Raw genomic sequence first — 21,738 nt, 5'->3', positions numbered from 1 at the left:
CCCCCCCCTCCTCACCCTTTATCCCCTGCCCCCCCCTCCTCACCCTTTATCCCCTGCCCTCCCCCCCTCACCCTTTATCCCCTGCCCCCCCTCCTCACCCATTATCCCCTGCCCTACCTTCTTCCCTCCCCCCCACCCTTTATCCCCCGCCCCCTTTATCCCTCGCCCTCCCTGTTCCCCTGATTATCCGTCCTCTCCGGTGTTGGTTCTCATGCTGTTTTCTTCTTCTGTAGAAGGACGAGGTGTACCTGAACCTGGTGCTGGACTACGTCCCGGAGACGGTGTACCGAGTGGCCAGACATTACAGTCGGGCCAAGCAGGCGCTGCCCATGATCTACGTGAAGGTGAAGTATATGGAGCAGCCTCACCAGGGCGGGTGATGGGTCTGGGCATCACATGGAGCGGAACATCGGCCTGGGAAGTTGCCATCACAGGATTGTCCTGACCAAGCCGAGAGGCCGGGTTGTCTGTGGCCGGCGTGGCGGGTTGTCTGTGGCCGGCGTGGCGGGTTGTCTGTGGCCGGCGTGGCGGGTTGTCTGTGGCCGGCGTGGCGGGTTGTCTGTGGCCGGCGTGGCGGGTTGTCTGTGGCCGGCGTGGCGGGTTGTCTGTGGCCGGCGTGGCGGGTTGTCTGTGGCCGGCGTGGCGGGTTGTCTGTGGCCGGCGTGGCGGGTTGTCTGTGGCGGGTTGTCGGTGGCCGGCGTGGCGGGGTGTCTGGCGGGGTGTCTGTGGCCGGCGTGGCGGGGTGTCTGTGGCCGGCGTGGCGGGTTGTCTGTGGCCGGCGTGGCGGGTTGTCTGTGGCCGGCGTGGCGGGGTGTGTGTGGCGGGGTGTCTGTGGCCGGCGTGGCGGGGTGTGTGTGGCGGGGGGTGTCTGTGGCCGGCGTGGCGGGGTGTGTGTGGCGGGGTGTGTGTGGCGGGGTGTGTGTGGCCGGCGTGGCGGGTTGTCTGTGGCGGGTTGTCTGTGGCCGGCGTGGCGGGGTTGTCTGTGGCCGGCGTGGCGGGGTGTGTGTGGCGGGGGTGTGTGTGGCGGGGTGTCTGTGGCAGGGTGTCTGTGGCCGGCGTGGCGGGGTCATCGTGTTAGCCCCTTCCTGATGTCGGCAGTACCCAGTATATCCTGGTGATCTTGAATCTAAAAGTCACATACAACTAACAATGCTGCCGCTGAAAACGTTATTTTGTCCCACAAAAAACAACCGCCATACAGCTCCATCAGCGGATAGATAAAAAAAAGCTACAGCTTTCAGAATACAGCAATGCAGAAACTCCAATAGATTTTTATGGTGTAAAATCAGCAAGACATGAAGTATATTAATCTGGTATCGCTATAATCCTACTGACCCGAAGAATAAAGCCGCCAGATCACTTATACTGCACAGTGAGCGGTGTAAAAATAAACAAAGCCAATTCTTCACCCGCTGTTGATCTGTTCATTCTGCCTTTCTTAGCTCGCAGCATGGTGCGGCTCACATTTATCCTGCGCTCTACGCTGAGCGCTTACACCTGGGGATTACGTGTTAATCTCTGAAAACTGTGACAAAATTCCCAACTAAAGATTCCCTGTAATGAGGCAGAGGGGGTCACTGTGACCGCACGTCTGGCCTGTGATCCGGCAGTGTTCATCTTTTTACGCCTCTTTTTAGGCGTGCACAAAAGTGCGGTCATCAAGACGGACACCGCTGAACAGAGTCCGGAGTAACTCTTCTGCCTCATTAGTGGATGGATCTATTGGGGGTTTCACCTGAATCACGTATTTATGTAGATGGAAACCCCGATGTAAGCGCTCAGCGTAGAGCACAGGATAAATGTGACCTGATCCAAAATGCTGTGTACCAAAATCACCACCAAATAGTATTCAACTCAACCCACAAAGACAAAAGTCCTCACTCAGGTCCGTCATCTGAATATAGGGGGCTTCCATGTTACTGGTAGCACAAAGGCTCTGGAAAAACACTATGGCTCCCCCCTCAAAAAAAAGAAAAACTGTAAAATTTGCGCTCTCAAATCTAAATGCCCCCCTCCCTTCTGAGCCCCACAATGTGACTAAACCACAGTTAGCGTCCATATGTTTGGCATTATTGAGGTGCGGGGTGGAGGTCTCCAGAAGCACGAGCTGGGCACTACAATGTATTGGGCACAACAAGGACTTATTTACAGTTTTTACATTTTGCAACATTCACTGTGTTTGACACTATGGGTGTTTTTCCAAAGACTAAATTGGCACTACTCCCATAAATAAATTTCCAGAGGGGTGTAATTTCCGAAATTTGGTCACTCGAGGGGGTTTCTGTTGTTCTGGCACTGAGGGGCTCTGCAAGTGGAGTCCACAAATTATTCTATGAAAATCGGTGCTCCAAAAGACAAATCCATCCTGAGCCCTGCGATGCGGCCCAACAGCACTGTGCAGTCACATGTGGGGCATTGCCACATTCAGGAGAAATTATGTAACACATTATGGGACCTGTTGTACGTATTCCCCTTAGGAAAATTGGAAATCTGGGGTTAAAACCACATTTTAAAAATGTATTTATTTTTGTTCACTGCCCAATAGCATAAAAATGTGTCAGTATGCTCACTGCACCCCTGGATGAATTCAATGAGGGGTGAAGTTTGTAAAACGGGGTCACTTGTGGGGGGTTTCTGCTGCTCTGGCACCTCGGGGGCTCTGCCAATGGGACATGACACCCACAAACCATTCCATCTAAATCTGCACTCCAATATGGCGTTCTGCCCCCTTCTTTACTCTCTATTGTCCCTCAAAAGTAGTTTTCCACCACATATGGGGTACAAGCGTACTCCTGAGAAATTGCACAGCACATTGTATGGTCCATTATCTCCTCGTACACTTGTGAAAAGTAAAAATTTGGGGTTAAAGTAACAGTTATGTTGTTTAAAATGTATTGTGCATTTACACAGCTCAACGTTATAAACTCCTGTGAAGCCCCCAGGGATCCCGGTGCTCATCAACCATCTAGATACATTTCTTAAGTGGTCTAGTTTCCAAAATGGGGTCACTTGTGGGGGAGCTCCATTGTTTAGGCACCTCAGGGAGTCTTCAAACCTGAAACAGCGTCCACTATCTATTCCCGACAATTTTAAAAGTAAAATGGCGTTCCTTCCCTTCCGAACCCCGCTGTGCTCCCAAACAGTAGATTCCCACCACTTGTGGGGGTATCGCTGTACATAATTCTCCAGTTTAAGGGCGGAGAAATTCAAAGTTTGAAAATTGCAAAACGTTCTTAAAATTTCTGATATTTTCACAAATGAATAGAAAAAATCTCGCCCTAAATTTACCGCTATCGTGAAGTCCGATGTGTCACGAAAAAACATGTCAGAGTCACCGGGATCCGCAGAAGCTTCGGAGATATAATCTCATAAAGTGACACCGGGCAGAATAATGGCCAGTCAGGAAGGTGTAAACAGGCCGGGGTCAAGAGGTTATTTTTGGACAGTATTGCGGGGGCTGAGGGGTTATTTATGGACAGTTTGGCGGGGGTTGAGGCGTTATTTTTGGACAGTATTGGGGGGGTTGAGGGGTTATTTATGGACAGTAATTGGGGGGGTTGAGGGGTTATTTTTGGACAGTATTGCGGGGGTTGAGGCGTTATTTTTGGACAGTATTGGGGGTGTTGAGGGGTTATTTATGGACAGTATTGGGGGGGTTGAGGGGTTATTTTTGGACAGTATTGCGGGGGTTGAGGGGTTATTTATGGACAGTATTGGGGGGGTTGAGGGGTTATTTTTGGACAGAATTGCGGGGGTTGAGGGGTTATTTATGGACAGTATTGGGGGGGTTGAGGGGTTATTTTTGGACAGTATTGCGGTGGTTGAGGGGTTATTTTTGGACAGTATTGGGGGTGTTGAGGGGTTATTTATGGACGGTATTGGGGGGGTTGAGGGGTTATTTTTGGACAGTATTGCGGGGGTTGAGGGGTTATTTTTGGACAGTTTTGCGGGGGTCAGGTGGGTGAGGATACCGCTCGGCACTATTTCGGAGATGCGGGGGAGGGTGGCACTCTGAGTATGGCGGGGGGGCTGCATACGCTCCAGTGACGCTCTCCCATGTCTTCTCTCCGTAGTTGTACATGTATCAGCTGTTTCGCAGTTTAGCCTACATCCATTCCTTTGGGATCTGCCATCGGGACATCAAGCCACAGAACCTGCTGCTGGACCCCGATACCGCGGTGCTGAAGCTTTGTGACTTTGGCAGGTGAGAGCCAGCGCTCGTTACATCACCCCGATCCCATCTGTGCTGTGTCCGTGCTGTGCCCGTAGCTCAGTATCCAGAAACTGGTGTAAGACCTATGGAGAGACGGCGATGATATGAGCTATACATTGTCGTCTGGAGCGCCTGAGGACACAGATGAGGGGAGCTATACATTGTGTCGTCTGGAGCTCCTGAGGACACAGATGAGGGGAGCTATATATTGTGTCGTCTGGAGCTCCTGAGGACACAGATGAGGGGACCTATACATTGTGTCGTCTGGAGCGCCTGAGGACACACATGAGGGGAGCTATACATTGTGTCGTCTGGAGCTCCTGAGGACACCGATGAGGGGGAGCTATACATTGTGTCGTCTGGAGCTCCTGAGAACACAGATGAGGGGAGCTATACATTGTGTCGTCTGGAGCTCCTGAGAACACAGATGAGGGGAGCTATACATTCTGTCGTCTGGAGCTCCTGAGGACACAGATGAGGGGAGCTATACATTGTGTCGTCTGGAGCTCCTGAGAACACAGATGAGGGGAGCTATACATTGTGTCGTCTGGAGCTCCTGAGAACACAGATGAGGGGAGCTATATATTGTGTCGTCTGGAGCTCCTGAGGACACAGATGAGGGGAGCTATACATTGTGTCGTCTGGAGCTCCTGAGGACACAGATGAGGGGAGCTATATATTGTGTCGTCTGGAGCTCCTGAGACACAGATGAGGGGAGCTATACATTGTGTCGTCTGGAGCTCCTGAGGACACAGATGAGGGGAGCTATACATTGTGTCGTCTGGAGCTCCTGAGGACACAGATGAGGGGAGCTATATATTGTGTCGTCTGGAGCTCCTGAGAACACAGATGAGGGGAGCTATATATTGTGTCGTCTGGAGCTCCTGAGGACACAGATGAGGGGAGCTATACATTGTGTCGTCTGGAGCTCCTGAGGACACAGATGAGGGGAGCTATACATTGTGTCGTCTGGAGCTCCTGAGGACACAGATGAGGGGAGCTATATATTGTGTCGTCTGGAGCTCCTGAGAACACAGATGAGGGGAGCTATACATTGTGTCGTCTGGAGCTCCTGAGGACACCGATGAGGGGAGCTATACATTGTGTCGTCTGGAGCTCCTGAGAACACAGATGAGGGGAGCTATACATTGTGTCGTCTGGAGCTCCTGAGGACACAGATGAGGGGAGCTATATATTGTGTCGTCTGGAGCTCCTGAGAACACAGATGAGGGGAGCTATATATTGTGTCGTCTGAGCTCCTGAGGACACAGATGAGGGGAGCTATACATTGTGTCGTCTGGAGCTCCTGAGGACACAGATGAGGGGAGCTATACATTGTGTCGTCTGGAGCTCCTGAGGACACAGATGAGGGGAGCTATACATTGTGTCGTCTGGAGCTCCTGAGGACACGGATGAGGAGAGCCATTCATGACTGGTATATACTATGTCTTCATACAAGTTGGGGATATTTCGCTTTCAGGAGTTCACACTTTGGATATTTTGTCGGGACAGGCGGCGGCGGTGGTAGAAGCAGCAATGAGGAGCGTCCACATTTCAGACAATTTATTGAAACATTCAACACCAATGGTTGTATACTCAGACCCTTGTTCCCCCATGGAAGACCGTATCCTCAAAATTAACTTATATTTCATCAGTAATAATCTCCCCTAATTTGCCCCTACAGTAATTATGCCCCATGTGCCTCCATAAACTAATAATGTACACCTCTCATTCTGGCCCCATATAGTAATTTTGTCCCTCATTCTGGCCCCTTTTATTTAATAATGTCTGGGGGAAACAAGTGGAATCAGAAGGGGTTGTTAATTGCTTCCTGCACAAAATATCCCTCCACACTGCTCCTATGAAAATAGCCCCACAAAGTGCCCCTTTCCATAATGTCCCCCCAAACCTTGCCCTTTCTATAATATCTCCCCCATACTCTCTGCATAAAGTCTCCCCTGATCCTCATTATACTGCGCCGCCTCTCGCAATCCCCTTCCTCATTACCCCATAATTCCCCCCTTTGCTCCACAATGACCCAATTTGCCTCATAATTTACACCATTGCCCCAAAAGGTCCTTTATTGACCCACACTGTCCCAATTTACTCTATAATGTCCCTCATTTCCCCATAATGGCCCAATTTGCTTCATAATGTCCCCCACTGCCCCATAATGTCCCATGTAAAGTAACACCGCTCCTCCCCCACCACAGCGTCCTCTTCGGCTCCTCTGAAGCATTTACCTGTGCCTGCTTGTCCTCCTCCTCTTCTCTGCAGCCCTGGTGATGACGGTATGTCGCGGTGCCGCGATGACGGTATGTCGCGGTGCCGCGATGACTGTATGTCCCGGTGCCGCGATGACGGTATGTCGCGGTGCTGAGGAGCTCCTCTACCTCAGTCCTGTCCCCGCACTGTTCAGATGTATGCGCCTGAAAGACGCATGTACATTTGAATAGAGGCGGGGTCTCCAGGTCCTGGACTCGTGCAGTGTTAGGACCTTAGGGGAGTCACATGACTGATGTCACCAAAGGTCCTTCTGCAACTGCGGAAACTTCAGCGATAGTACAGAGCTTGTACGATCACTGACGTTTGAGTGAAAGGCTGGGGGCTCCTCAGAGCGTGGGGCCCCTGGATCAGCTGCCCACTCTGCCCACCAATAACTGTTGGCCCTGAGAAACAGATGGTTCCGCGGCCCTGTACATTCCCGGTGACCGACGGCGAGCCACATGTGACTCGCGAGCGACGGGTTGGGGACCCCTTGCCTAGGTGACAGCAGGGATCAGTCACTGTCACTCAAGGTCAGGCAGGATTCTTTTTTTACTTCACGCCCCCAGCATTGTAATCTATTACACCACAGGTCCTTCACCATCACTTCTCTGCTGAGCTCCGCCCATTACGGTCACATGATGGTGACATCAGCACAGGTCCTTCCCCATCACGTCTCTGCTGAGCTCCGCCCATTACGGTCACATGATGGTGACATCAGCACAGGTCCTTCCCCATCACGTCTCTTGCTGAGCTCCGCCCATTACGGTCACATGATGGTGACATCAGCACAGGTCCTTCCCCATCACGTCTCTGCTGAGCTCCGCCCATTACGGTCACATGATGGTGACGGCACAGGTTCTTCCCCATCACTTCTCTGCTGAGCTCCGCCCATTACGGTCACATGATGGTGACAGCACAGGTCCTTCCCCATCACTTCTCTGCTGAGCTCCGCCCATTACGGTCACATGATGGTGACAGCACAGGTCCTTCCCCATCACTTCTCTGCTGAGCTCCGCCCATTACGGTCACATGATGGTGACGGCACAGGTCCTTCCCCATCACTTCTCTGCTGAGCTCCGCCCATTAGTCACATGATGGTGACATCAGCACAGGTCCTTCCCCATCACTTCTCTGCTGAGCTCCGCCCATTACGGTCACATGATGGTGACAGCACAGGTCCTTCCCCATCACTTCTCTGCTGAGCCCTGCCCATTACGGTCACATGATGGTGACAGCACAGGTCCTTCCCCATCACTTCTCTGCTGTGCTCCGCCCATTACGGTCACATGATGGTGACAGCACAGGTTCTTCCCCATCACTTCTCTGCTGAGCTCCGCCCATTACGGTCACATGATGGTGACAGCACAGGTCCTTCCCCATCACTTCTCTGCTGAGCTCCGCCCATTATGGTCACATGATGGTGACAGCACAGGTCCTTCACCATCACTTCTCTGAGCCCCGCCCATTACGGTCACATGATGGTGACGGCACAGGTCCTTCCCCATCACTTCTCTGCTGAGCTCCGCCCATTATGGTCACATGATGGTGACAGCACAGGTCCTTCACCATCACTTCTCTGAGCCCCGCCCATTACGGTCACATGATGGTGACGGCACAGGTCCTTCCACATCGCTTCTCTGCTGAGCTCCGCCCATTACGGTCACATGACGGTGACAGCACAGGTCCTTCATCATCACTTCTCTGCTGAGCTCCGCCCATTACGGTCACATGATGGGGACAGCACAGGTCCTTCACCATCACTTCTCTGCTGAGCCCCGCCCATTACGGTCACATGATGGTGACATCAGCACAGGTCCTTCCCCATCACTTCTCTGCTGAGCTCCGCCCATTACGGTCACATGATGGTGACGGCACAGGTCCTTCCCCATCACTTCTCTGCTGAACTCCGCCCATTACGGTCACATGATGGTGACGGCACAGGTCCTTCCCCATCACTTCTCTGCTGAGCTCCGCCCATTACGGTCACATGATGGTGACGGCACAGGTTCTTCCCCATCACTTCTCTGCTGAGCTCCGCCCATTACGGTCACATGATGGTGACGGCACAGGTTCTTCCCCATCACTTCTCTGCTGAGCTCCGCCCATTACGGTCACTTGATGGTGACATCAGTACAGGTCCTGCACAACTACTTCTACAATGTTCAGCTCCGAAGCTCAGCATTAGAGACGTGGTGAAGGACCTGTGCTGATGTCACAATCATGTGACCATAATGGGCGGAGCTCAGCAGAGAAGTGATGGGGAAGGACCTGTGCTGATGTCACCATCATGTGACCATAATGGGCGGAGCTCAGCAGAGAAGTGAGGGTGAAGGACCTGTGCTGATGTCACCATCATGTGACTGTAATGGGCGGAGCTCAGCAGAGAAGTGATGGGGAAGGACCTGTGCTGATGTCACCATCATGTGACCATAATGGGCGGAGCTCAGCAGAGACGTGATGGGGAAGGACCTGTGGTGTAATAGATTACAATGCTGGGGGCGTCACTAAGTTAAAGAATCCTGACCTCGAGTGACAGTGACTGATCCCAGCAGAAGCTCCGCCCCTTTGACTAACTTCAGCTATTTACTGCACTCACCTCAGCATATAAAGTCTTTTTTTAAGATGAATACATGGATTTTTTTTTTTTACACATTGGGGCGGTATAATATGAAAATACGACCTGACCGGTCCCTGGAAGAGAACAGCAAATTGTGCAAAAACTACTGAAACATGGAACAGCTGGAGCCGAGCATCCAGAGGACTAGAGAAGGTCACATGAAGGTCACCTGAGGTCAGAGGGCATTGTAGGGTCATCCTGAAATTGCACCCGAAAGCCAAATATCCCTGTTTGTGAGTAGCGTATTTCCGTTATACTCGGGGGATATGTGAGCGGTATATACGGTGTATACAGGAGAGCAGTATATACTTCATATATCGCACACTCTTTTGTTCATCCCCTTTTCTCCTTTCTTTACAGTGCGAAGCAGCTCGTCCGCGGGGAGCCCAACGTCTCCTACATTTGCTCTCGGTACTATAGGGCTCCAGAGTTGATCTTTGGGGCCACTGATTACACCTCCAGCATAGGTAAGCGGGGGTCCGACCATCTCATCCGCGCCTGGTCTGGGTTGGGACGGCCGTTCACCAAATATCTAGGGTCTTCTGCTTCTCTTGCATTGACCTTCATTTAGCCAGATAAGGTGAGGGTGATATAGGTGTTACCGATCCACGCAGGGCTGCAGGGAGTTTCCCGTAGATCCGTGCAGGGCCCTCACCGGGGGAGTTCCCCGTAGATCCAGGCAGGGCTTCACCGGGGGAGTTTCCCGTAGATCCAGGCAGGGCTTCACCGGGGGAGTTTCCCGTAGATCCGGGCAGGGCTTCACCGGGGGGAGTTTCCCGTTGATCCGGGCAGGGCTTCACCGGGGGGAGTTTCCCGTAGATCCGGGCAGGACTTCACCGGGGGAATTTCCTGTAGATCCGGGCAGGGCTTCACCGGGGATATTTCCTGTAGATCCGGGCAGGGCTTCACCGGGGGAGTTTCCCGTAGATCCGGGCAGGGCTTCACCGTGGGAGTTTCCCGTAGATCCGGGCAGGGCTTCACCGGGGGAGTTTCCCGTAGATCCGGGCAGGGCTTCACCGGGGGAGGTTCCCGTAGATCCGGGCAGGGCTTCACCGGGGGAGGTTCCCGTAGATCCGGGCAGGGCTTCACCGGGGGAGGTTCCCGTAGATCCGGGCAGGGCTTCACCGGGGGAGGTTCCCCGTAGATCCGGGCAGGGCTTCACCGGGGGAGTTTCCTGTACAGCGGGGGAGGGCACCTGCCAGAGCCAGATGCCGAACAGTCAGTCTTATCTGAGGATATCTAGGACTAGGTGCAGAAACAGCTGATCGTACACCCCAAATAATGCTGCGCTCCCTAATAATTGTGCAGCCGGCAGGCGAGTGGTCACTGCACAATATAGGATAATCGCTGACCCTGTGTAACGTAAATCATCCATCTGTCTGCGGCCTGCGCACCCTTCATACCCAGGGACGCTGCAGCGGTAAATGCAGAATGGCAGCTTGTAGAGTCCTCTCCCTGCCTGCAGTCCCCTCTGGAGCTGTGGCGCCTCCTGCCTGCAGTCCCCTCTGGAGCTGTGGCACCTCCTGCCTGCAGTCCCCTCTGGAGCTGCGGCGCCTCCTGCCTGCAGTCCCCTCTGGAGCTGCGGCGCCTCCTGCCTGCAGTCCCCTCTGGAGCTGCGGCGCCTCCTGCCTGCAGTCCCCTCTGGAGCTGCGGCGCCTCGTGCCTGCAGTCCCCTCTGGAGCTGCGGCGCCTCGTGCCTGCAGTCCCCTCTGGAGCTGTGGCGCCTCCTGCCTGCAGTCCCCTCTGGAGCTGCGGCGCCTCCTGCCTGCAGTCCCCTCTGGAGCTGCGGCGCCTCCTGCCTGCAGTCCCCTCTGGAGCTGCGGCGCCTCCTGCCTGCAGTCCCCTCTGGAGCTGCGGCGCCTCCTGCCTGCAGTCCCCCTCTGGAGCTGTGGCGCCTCCTGCCTGCAGTCCCCTCTGGAGCTGTGGCGCCTCCTGCCTGCAGTCCCCTCTGGAGCTGTGGCGCCTCCTGCCTGCAGTCCCCTCTGGAGCTGTGGCGCCTCGTGCCTGCAGTCCCCTCTGGAGCTGTGGCGCCTCGTGCCTGCAGTCCCCTCTGGAGCTGTGGCGCCTCCTGCCTGCAGTCCCCTCTGGAGCTGTGGCGCCTCGTGCCTGCAGTCCCCTCTGGAGCTGTGGCGCCTCCTGCCTGCAGTCCCCTCTGGAGGTGCGGCGCCTCGTGCCTGCAGTCCCCTCTGGAGCTGCGGCGCCTCCTGCCCGCTATCTGCTGCGCTGCACTTTGCTGCATTTCTGGTGCAATGCACCATAGGACGGTGCAGGTCTGGGACTCTGCATCACCCGGGCATGTACCGGGCTCCATGCTCACAGATGGCACCACTGCTACCAGTCACTCCTGACCACTGTTCTTTCCTCCCACAGATGTGTGGTCGGCGGGCTGCGTGCTGGCAGAGCTGCTTCTGGGGCAGCCCATCTTCCCCGGGGACAGCGGCGTGGACCAGCTGGTGGAAATCATCAAGGTGAAAGCATCCGAAGACGTCACATAATGGCCGCCTCCTAGACGTGTCATGTGTATAATGTGTGACCTCTGCCTCCTGTATACTGTGACCTCCCGGCCTCTGCCTCCTGTATACTGTGACCTCCCGGCCTCTGCCTCCTGTATACTGTGTGACCTCCCGGCCTCTGCCTCCTGTATACTGTGTGACCTCCCGGCCTCTGCCTCCTGTATACTGTGTGACCTCCCGGCCTCTGCCTCCTGTATACTGTGTGACCTCCCGGCCTCTGCCTCCTGTATACTGTGTGACCTCCCGGCCTCTGCCTCCTGTATACTGTGTGACCTCCCGGCCTCTGCCTCCTGTATACTGTGTGACCTCCCGGCCTCTGCCTCCTGTATACTGTGTGACCTCCCGGCCTCTGCCTCCTGTATACTGTGTGACCTCCCGGCCCTCTGCCTCCTGTATACTGTGTGACCTCCCGGCCTCTGCCTCCTGTATACTGTGTGACCTCCCGGCCTCTGCCTCCTGTATACTGTGTGACCTCCCGGCCTCTGCCTCCTGTATACTGTGAGGCCCTGTGCCTCTCTCCCTCTGCCTCCTCTGGCCCCGTGCCTCTCTCCCTCTGCCTCCTCTGGCCCCGTGCCTCTCTCCCTCCGCCGCCTCTGGCCCCGTGCCTCTCTCCCTCCGCCGCCTCTGGCCCCGTGCCTCTCTCCCTCCGCCGCCTCTGGCCCCGTGCCTCTCTCCCTCCGCCTCCTCTGGCCCCGTGCCTCTCTCCCTCCGCCGCCTCTGGCCCCGTGCCTCTCTCCCTCCGCCGCCTCTGGCCCCGTGCCTCTCTCCCTCCGCCGCCTCTGGCCCCGTGCCTCTCTCCCTCCGCCGCCTCTGGCCCCGTGCCTCTCTCCCTCCGCCGCCTCTGGCCCCGTGCCTCTCTCCCTCCGCCGGCTCTGGGACCTCCGGCCATCGTCTAATCTGTGCGTTTTGTTGCAGGTCCTGGGGACCCCGACACGGGAGCAGATCAGAGAGATGAACCCCAACTACACAGAGTTCAAGTTCCCCCAGATAAAGGCGCACCCCTGGACTAAGGTGAGACCCTCAGAGGAGCTGCCCCCGACCTCCATGACCGCTGACATTAGAGGTGGGGTCCGGAGGGGACAACCGACGGCCTTTGATGCCTCCTGGGAGACCCCCTAACTGCTTGTGATACATCGGACCCCCAAACTCCTCTGCATGGCACTTCAGGGGTGTGAGACCCCTAAAGGAGGGTGCATGCAGTGTGTGTGTCGGCCTGGCTTTAGTGCTGGCCCTGGGCCGGGGGTGAGATGTGTCATGGTGGAGAGTGGAGATGTGCCTGGGGGGAGGGGGGAGATGTGCCTGGAGGGGAGGTGTGCCGGGGGGGGAGGTGTGCCTGGGGGGGAGGGGGGGGGAGGTGTGCCAGGGAGGGGGGGGGGAGGGGTGCCTGGGGGGGAGGGGGGGGGAGGTGTGCCGGAGGGGGGGGTGAGATGTGTCATGGTGGAGAGTGGAGAAGTGCCTGGGGGGGGAGGGGGGGGAGGTGAGCCTGCGGGGGGAGGTGAGCCTGGAGGGGAGGGGAGGAGGTGAGATGTGTCATAGTGGAGAGTGGAGAAGTGCCTGGGGGGGAGGGGGGGAGGTGAGCCTGGAGGGGAGGGGAGGAGGTGAGATGTGTCATGGTGGAGAGTGGAGAAGTGCCTGGGGGGGAGGGGGGGAGGTGAGCCTGGAGGGGAGGGGAGGAGGTGAGATGTGTCATGGTGGAGAGTGGAGAAGTGCCTGGGGGGGAGATGTGCCTGAGGGGGAGGGGGGGGAGGTGTGCCTGGGGGGGGGGGAGATGTTCCAGAGTGATCTCTGACCCCCTCTTTGGGTAATGGGGGTGTCACCTGTACCCCTGCACCATCCTCACCATCTCATTGCCCCCTCCCATGTCATCCGTTCCATGACAAGGATTCACAAACCGCACACTCAGTCAGATCTATTTTTTTTTTTTTTTTATTTTTAAAGGGTTATGTCTTTTTGCAGGTGTTCAGAGCCCGGACCCCCCCCGGAGGCCATAGCGCTGTGCAGCCGGCTGCTGGAATACACCCCCACCGCCCGCCTCACCCCGCTGGACGCCTGCGCACACTCTTTCTTTGACGAGCTACGAGACCCCAACCCCAAACTCCCCAACGGCCGAGAGTTCCCTGCACTGTTTAACTTTACCACTCAAGGTAGATACCACGGCACGGGGCCACTGACAGGGACGGGGCCAGAACGGGCAGGGGGTCCCCCGCCCAAACTTCAGCAAGCGCACCGCTAGAAAAGGGGCCGAGAAATGGTAGAAATGCTCCAAAAATAAGAGCGCTGCAGGAATACTCCTCTGTAGTCTGTACTGATCCGGCGTTACCTCCTGTATTATACTCCAGAGCTGCACTCACTATTCTGCTGCTGCAGTCACTGTGTACATACATTACATTACTGATCCTGAGTTACCTCCTGTATTATACTCCACAGCTGCACTCACTATTCTGCTGGTGCAGTCACTGTGTACATACATTACATTACTGATCCTGAGTTACCTCCTGTATTATACTCCACAGCTGCACTCACTATTCTGCTGCTGCAGTCACTGTGTACATACATTACATTACTGATCCTGAGTTACCTCCTGTATTATACTCCACAGCTGCACTCACTATTCTGCTGGTGCAGTCACTGTGTACATACATTACATTACTGATCCTGAGTTACCTCCTGTATATTATACTCCAGAGCTGCACTCACTATTCTGCTGGTGCAGTCACTGTGTACATACATTACATTACTGATCCTGAGTTACCTCCTGTATTATACTCCAGAGCTGCACTCACTATTCTGCTGGTGCAGTCACTGTGTACATACATTACATTACTGATCCTGAGTTACATCCTGTATTATACTTCAGAGCTGCACTCACTATTCTGCTGGTGCAGTCACTGTGTACATACATTACATTACTGATCCTGAGTTACCTCCTGTATTATACACCAGAGCTGCACTCACTATTCTGCTGGTGCAGTCACTGTGTACATACATTACATTACTGATCCTGAGTTACCTCCTGTATTATACTCCAGAGCTGCACTCACTATTCTGCTGGTGCAGTCACTGTGTACATACATTACATTACTGATCCTGAGTTACATCCTGTATTATACTTCAGAGCTGCACTCACTATTCTGCTGGTGCAGTCACTGTGTACATACATTATTGATCCTGAGTTACCTCCTGTATTATACTGCAGAGCTGCACTCACTATTCTGCTGGTGCAGTCACTGTGTACATACATTACATTACTGATCCTGAGTTACCTCCTGTATTATACTCCAGAGCTGCACTCACTATTCTGCTGGTGCAGTCACTGTGTACACACATTACATTACTGATCCTGAGTTACCTCCTGTATTATCCTCCAGAGCTGCACTCACTATTCTGCTGGTGCAGTCACTGTCTACATACATTACTGATCCTGAGTTACCCCCTGTATTATACTCCAGAGCTGCACTCACTATTCTGCTGGTGCAGTCACTGTGTACATACATTACATTACTGATCCTGAGTTACCTCTTGTATTATACTCCAGAGCTGCACTCACTATTCTGCTGGTGCAGTCATTGTGTACATACATTACATTAATGATCCTGAGTTACCTCCTGTATTATACTCCAGAGCTGCACTCACTATTCTGCTGGAGCAGTCACTGTGTATATACATTACTGATCCTGAGTTACCTCCTGTATTATCCTCCACAGCTGCACTCACTATTCTGCTGGTGCAGTCACTTTGTACATATATTACTGATCCTGAGTTACCTCCTGTATTATACTTCAGAGCTGCACTCACTATTCTGTTGGTGCAGTCACTGTGTACATACATTACATTACTGATCCTGAGTTACCTCCTGTATTATACTCCACAGCTGCTCTCACTATTCTGCTGGTGCAGTCACTGTGTACATACATTACTGATCCTGAGTTACCTCCTGTATTATCCTCCACAGCTGCACTCACTATTCTGCTGGTGCAGTCACTTTGTACATATATTACTGATCCTGAGTTACCTCCTGTATTATACTTCAGAGCTGCACTCACTATTCTGTTGGTGCAGTCACTGTGTACATACATTACATTACTGATCCTGAGTTACCTTCTGTATTATACTCCAGAGCTGCACTCACTATTCTGCTGGTGCAGTCACTGTGTACATACATTACTGATCCTGAGTTACCTCCTGTATTATCCTCCAGAGCTGCGCTCTCTATTCTGGTGACAGCTGTTGGTTCTGTTCGGTGCTCGCTGGACCTGGTGGTGCTGGGATGATTATTTCCCTTTTTGTCCTCTTTCTTTCCTTCATACAGAACTGTCCAGTAACCCTTCGCTATCGTCCATCCTAATCCCGGCCCACGCTCGGAATCAGGCCTCCGTGTCCACCCCCACGAGTTCAGCGGTGACATCAGGTGAGCGTCCGGCTGCGTTACTGCTGCGCCGCGCCTGTTGTCGTGTGGCGCCTGATGGGGCCGTGTAATCACACATGTCGGGGGCACAGTTCATTAAAGCAGGTGGATTTATTGACCATCATTTCCCACATCTAATCCTGGTGAGCCACGTTCCCTCCTATGTGGAGTCAGATGAGGCTCCAGGTGGTCCAGGCTAGAGAGGGTGACATGTCAGCGTCCCAGGTGGTCCAGGCTAGAGAGGGTGACATGTCAGCGTCCCAGGTGGTCCAGGCTAGAGAGGGTGACATGTCAGCGTCCCTGGTGGTCCAGGCTAGAGAGGGTGACATGTCAGCGTCCCTGGTGGTCCAGGCTAGAGAGGGTGACATGTCAGCGCCCCTGGTGGTCCAGGCTAGAGAGGGTGACATGTCAGCGCCCCTGGTGGTCCAGGCTAGAGAGGGTGGCATGTCAGCGCCCCTGGTGGTCCAGGCTAGAGAGGGTGGCATGTCAGCGTCCCAGGTGGTCCAGGCTAGAGAGGGTGGCATGTCAGCGTCCCTGGTGGTCCAGGCTAGAGAGGGTGACATGTCAGCGTCCCTGGTGGTCCAGGCTAGAGAGGGTGACATGTCAGCGCCCCTGGTGGTCCAGGCTAGAGAGGGTGGCATGTCAGCGTCCCTGGTGGTCCAGGCTAGAGAGGGTGACATGTCAGCGTCCCTGGTGGTCCAGGCTAGAGAGGGTGACATGTCAGCGTCCCTGGTGGTCCAGGCTAGAGAGGGTGACATGTCAGCGTCCCAGGTGGTCCAGGCTAGAGAGGGTGACATGTCAGCGTCCCAGGTGGTCCAGGCTTGAGAGGGGGACATGTCAGCGTCCCTGGTGGTCCAGGCTAGAGAGGGGGACATGTCAGCGTCCCTGGTGGTCCAGGCTAGAGAGGGGGACATGTCAGCGTCCCTGGTGGTCCAGGCTAGAGAGGGGGACATGTCAGCGTCCCTGGTGGTCCAGGCTAGAGAGGGGGACATGTCAGCGTCCCTGGTTGTCCAGGCTAGAGAGGGGGACATGTCAGCGTCCCTGGTGGTCCAGGCTAGAGAGGGGGACATGTCAGCGTCCCTGGTGGTCCAGGCTAGAGAGGGGGACATGTCAGCGTCCCTGGTGGTCCAGGCTAGAGAGGGGGACATGTCAGCGTCCCTGGTGGTCCAGGCTAGAGAGGGGGACATGTCAGCGTCCCTGGTGGTCCAGGCTAGAGAGGGGGACATGTCAGCGTCCCTGGTGGTCCAGGCTAGAGAGGGGGACATGTCAGCGTCCCTGGTGGTCCAGGCTAGAGAGGGTGACATGTCAGTGTCCCTGGTGGCCTGGGGCTGGAACGTGGTTTCCGTGGCAGTGGTACAGATCTCCCATTAATGTCTGAGCTGGGAATATTCCCGGGTACGGCCCTGGTGGTGCAGGGGAAAGGGTGTTTGGAGAGATTTGTGGTCGAGGACAAAAGGGGGCAGTAGGTAATTCAGAACTTGTGTTGATTTGGATTAGTTACTCCTGTCCCCATCCTACTGTGAGGGTCATACCCAGGCCCCCCCGTCCTACTGTGAGGGTCATACCCAGGCCCCCCCGTCCTGCTGTGAGGGTCATACCCAGGCCCCCCCCGTCCTGCTGTGAGGGTCATACCCAGGCCCCCCGTCCTGCTGTGAGGGTCATACCCAGGCCCCCCCCGTCCTGCTGTGAGGGTCATACCCAGGCCCCCCCGTCCTGCTGTGAGGGTCATACCCAGGCCCCCCCGTCCTGCTGTGAGGGTCATACCCAGGCCCCCCCCGTCCTGCTGTGAGGGTCATACCCAGGCCCCCCCGTCCTTCTGTGAGGGTCATACCCAGGCCCCCCGTCCTTCTGTGAGGGTCATACCCAGGCCCCCCCGTCCTTCTGTGAGGGTCATACCCAGGCCCCCCCGTCCTTCTGTGAGGGTCATACCCAGGCCCCCCCGTCCTGCTGTGAGGGTCATACCCAGGCCCCCCCGTCCTGCTGTGAGGGTCATACCCAGGCCCCCCCGTCCTGCTGTGAGGGTCATACCCAGGCCCCCCCGTCTTGATCACGGTGAATTTTGGAGGCAAACGTAGATCAGACTCATAATTTGGACTACAGACAATTAAGACTGTCTCATGATTTGATGGGCACACCTAAATGAGTTGGCGCCCAACGTGGGGCTCAAACCCACGACCCTGACATTAGGAGTCTTATGCTCTATCGAGCTATAGCTGTTAGGGTCACGTCCCAGTCCCCCCATCTCGCTGTGAGGGTTACGCCCCCCCCCCCCCCGTCCCCGTCCCGCTGTGAGGGTCACGCCCCGCCACATCTGGTGGTTGTAATATTTTCTTTCTATTCTTCGTTTAGACTCGACCTCCGGGGAGCGCGGACCGACCAACACCTCCGCTTCCGCCTCCGCATCCAACTCCACCTGAGCCAATAATCAGCATGTTCTGCGCACGGAGAGAAGGAAACAGGCAAAGTAGCAAGAGGGCGGGAAAGCGAGCGACAGAGGGGCCGCGCTCCCCCCGCTCCGGACTCTTCCACCAGACACTGGCCACATTATCAAGATAACAGAAATATATATATCTCTATATATACACATGAACTGTGCAGCCGCAGCCGCCGCCGGGGCCCGGGGTTCAGTGGTTCAGTTTTTTATTATTATAATTATTATTATTGTTATTTAACCTTGTAAAATATCTATAAATATCGCGGAAGACGCGGCTTATTATTAATTTCTTTTTTCTTTTTTCTTTTTTTTTTTTACTTTTAATCTCACTCTATAAGAGTGTCCTTGGTGAGAGGGGTCCACGTTTCCCCCCACAGCGGCCCCGGAGAGAGCGATTGCTGATTGGCTGCTCGTCACCCCTCGGACCCCCGTATTTCCTTTCTCTGTACATTGTGCGCTCAGCAGGTTCGGGCCGGCCGCTCCCATCATCACACCGGATTGAATCTCGGAGTGCCTTATTGTATGAGACCCCTGGCCGCCCTCTCCTCCTCCTCGCTGCACACGCCGCCCTCTCCTCCTCCTCGCTGCACACGCCGCCCTCTCCTCCTCCTCGCTGCACACGCCGCCCTCTCCTCCTCCTCGCTGCACACGCCGCCCTCTCCTCCTCCTCGCTGCACACGCCGCCCTCTCCTCCTCCTCGCTGCACACGCCGCCCTCTCCTCCTCGCTGCACACGCCGCCCTCTCCTCCTCCTCGCTGCGCACGCCGCCCTCTCCTCCTCCTCGCTGCACACGCCGCCCTCTCCTCCTCCTCCAGCCGCCCTCTCCTCCTCCTCCAGCCGCCCTCTCCTCCTCCTCGCTCCTCCAGCCGCCCTCACTGTCCTCCAGCTGCCCAGACTCCTTTGTTTTTTTAATATTTTTTTATTTTCCCTCCATCGGTTGCATTGTCTCCGTTTTTATGTTTTCCTGTTACTTTCCCGTTGTAAATTTTGCCGAATTTACTCAAAGGGGGTGGATGCTGGTGGGGGGGGGGGGGTGAAGGGAGCCTTTTTCTGGCTGCGTCCCTGGCTTCTCTGATTGGTTCGCTCATACGGAAGGCAGAGACCCCCGGGTGGCTCGTTTGGGCATTAACACTGCGCTGGACTATTATTGCCCCCGTGTCGTGTTCTTTACCCCTTGGCCATGTACCGTCCCATGAAGCCCCCGGAATATAAAGGACTGAACTCCCTGCAGTGCTGTACCCGCTGCTATGAAGGGGGGCACCTACAGTAAAGCCGCGGGGTCTCCAGGGTCATACGGGGTCCGCTGCTGGGAGCTGCATGGGGACTAGTCCCTCGTATCATGGCTGCTGATGATCCAGGCTGTCTGCTCCCGCCTCCTTTGTATATGTGGATAGAGACGGGGTGGCGCTCTGCCCGTCCCTGGAGCTACGGTACATTTGTGTGCGCGGCAGAGCAGCGCTGTGTCCTCGCTCCTCTGTACTGGAAGGAGCAGAGCGGCCGCTCCCGGGGTCTATTGCTCCTTGTCCAGGCCGCTCCCGGGGTCTATTGCTCCTTGTCCAGGTCCCTGACCTCCCAAGGGTCGATTAAGTATTAATGGGGCAGGACAGGGCCCCAACCCCTTCATAGTGTGCACATCATGTCCGGTCCTCTAGTCACCCCCAAAGCTGTAGCCAGATGGTTCTAGTTTCCGATTTGCTTTCAGGCTGCAGGCCCTGCAGCTCCTGCCCTGCATTTTGCATGCTCAGAGCATGTTCTGCTGCTTTGCATTGTGGGAAGGATAATACAGCAGGGTTGGGGGAGCTCATAATGCAGTGCATTATGGGATCTCCGCAGATTTGTGAATGCAGCTTTGGATGTGATCTGAGACTTGGCATATTTCCTGTGGAGCGTTGGAAGAGCTCGGCCTCTGTCTGCACCCAGCCCCCCTGATGTGCTGCAGGCCCCCTCCCTCACCAGCCATGATCAGGTGGACGTATATATGTATATTTTTTGTATACTGTCTGGATCAGCCCCGCTTCTCTCCTCCGTGTCGCAGAGTCGACATTTCCCGTATGTAACGCCCCAGATAAAAGCACAGTGCATGTAATGGACGGCCGTGCGGGGGGAGGGCGTCTGGAGCTGGGGGTCCGCCGCTGTGTCACTCGCTGTATGTCATTATTTTTTTTTTCTTTATTTTTTATTTTTGTCACTTGCAAAAAATGCAATAATTGTATTTTTTTTATGTGTATGATGATGAAGTCTTACCTGCCGCGCTGAGAAGGGCCGTCCGGCGGGCGCTGCCGAATGTCGCCTGCAGCTGTGATTTCTCTCTATAGATTCTATATATACATATATATATATTTTTTGCTTTGCCTGTAAAATCGCTTCTACGTGTGTTTTCTGATGGACGACCTTGAATCAGCCGGGAACATCCCCCATGGGTGCAGAGAAGTTGCGTCCCTCCGGCTGCCGCCATTCTGCATTCACGCCCAGAGACGTTACTACTTGAATGCCTTTGTGACTGAAAACAACAGATCCTGTATTTCTGACCCCCGGCAGCGGCGCGGTCACCTGCTATAATATATATATATAATTTTTTTTAATTTTTTGTCACTTCTGATGCCTCATGTCCTATTGCCGCCTCTGCAGCCCCCTCTCCCCTTCTTTCCCTCTTTGTAAATACATTTTGTTCTGTGTGACACAATTCCGGAAATAGTTACCTGGTCTCTGTAATTTGCATTAAATAAAAAAAAAAGTAGGTTTAGTCTGGAAATGAAATAATAAAAAAAGAAAAATATACAAAATTGGAGAGAAGAGAAGAAAATGAGTGAAATGCTGTGTGCGGTGCGTGCGATGGCTGCAGCGGGCCTGTGTGCGGTGCGTGCGATGGCTGCAGCGGGCCTGTGTGCGGTGCGTGCGATGGCTGCAGCGGGCCTGTGTGCGGTGCGTGCGATGGCTGCAGCGGGCCTGTGTGCGGTGCGTGCGATGGCTGCAGCGGGCCTGTGTGCGGTGCGTGCGATGGCTGCAGCGGGCCTGTGTGCGATGGCTGCAGCGGGCCTGTGTGCGGTGCGTGCGATGGCTGCAGCGGGCCTGTGTGCGGTGCGTGCGATGGCTGCAGCGGGCCTGTGTGCGGTGCGTGCGATGGCTGCAGCGGGCCTGTGTGCGGTGCGTGCGATGGCTGCAGCGGGCCTGTGTGCGGTGCGTGCGATGGCTGCAGCGGGCCTGTGTGCGGTGCGTGCGATGGCTGCAGCGGGCCTGTGTGCGGTGCGTGCGATGGCTGCAGCGGGCTTGTGTGCGGTGCGTGCGCGC

The 21,738-nt window shown here is 55.2% G+C and overlaps 1 protein-coding gene across 1 annotated transcript in view; it reads left to right on the top strand.

Annotated features, from left to right (window-relative positions):
- The window catches only part of GSK3B (glycogen synthase kinase 3 beta), a 22,599-nt gene extending 1,406 nt beyond the window's left edge, over positions 1-21,193 (top strand). Inside the window, 9 exon segments of the mRNA XM_075332725.1 lie at positions 234-344; positions 4,074-4,204; positions 9,459-9,565; positions 11,469-11,566; positions 12,527-12,622; positions 13,568-13,585; positions 13,587-13,755; positions 15,921-16,019; positions 18,366-21,193. Coding sequence (XP_075188840.1) covers positions 234-344; positions 4,074-4,204; positions 9,459-9,565; positions 11,469-11,566; positions 12,527-12,622; positions 13,568-13,585; positions 13,587-13,755; positions 15,921-16,019; positions 18,366-18,433 — 897 coding nt within the window. The 3' untranslated portion in view covers positions 18,434-21,193.
- The last annotated feature ends 545 nt before the right edge of the window (positions 21,194-21,738 follow it).

This window comes from Anomaloglossus baeobatrachus, chromosome 2 (assembly GCF_048569485.1).
Source record: "Anomaloglossus baeobatrachus isolate aAnoBae1 chromosome 2, aAnoBae1.hap1, whole genome shotgun sequence".
In the NCBI taxonomy this organism is placed as follows: Eukaryota; Metazoa; Chordata; class Amphibia; order Anura; family Aromobatidae; genus Anomaloglossus; species Anomaloglossus baeobatrachus.
This window is presented reverse-complemented; position numbering and strand designations above follow the sequence as displayed.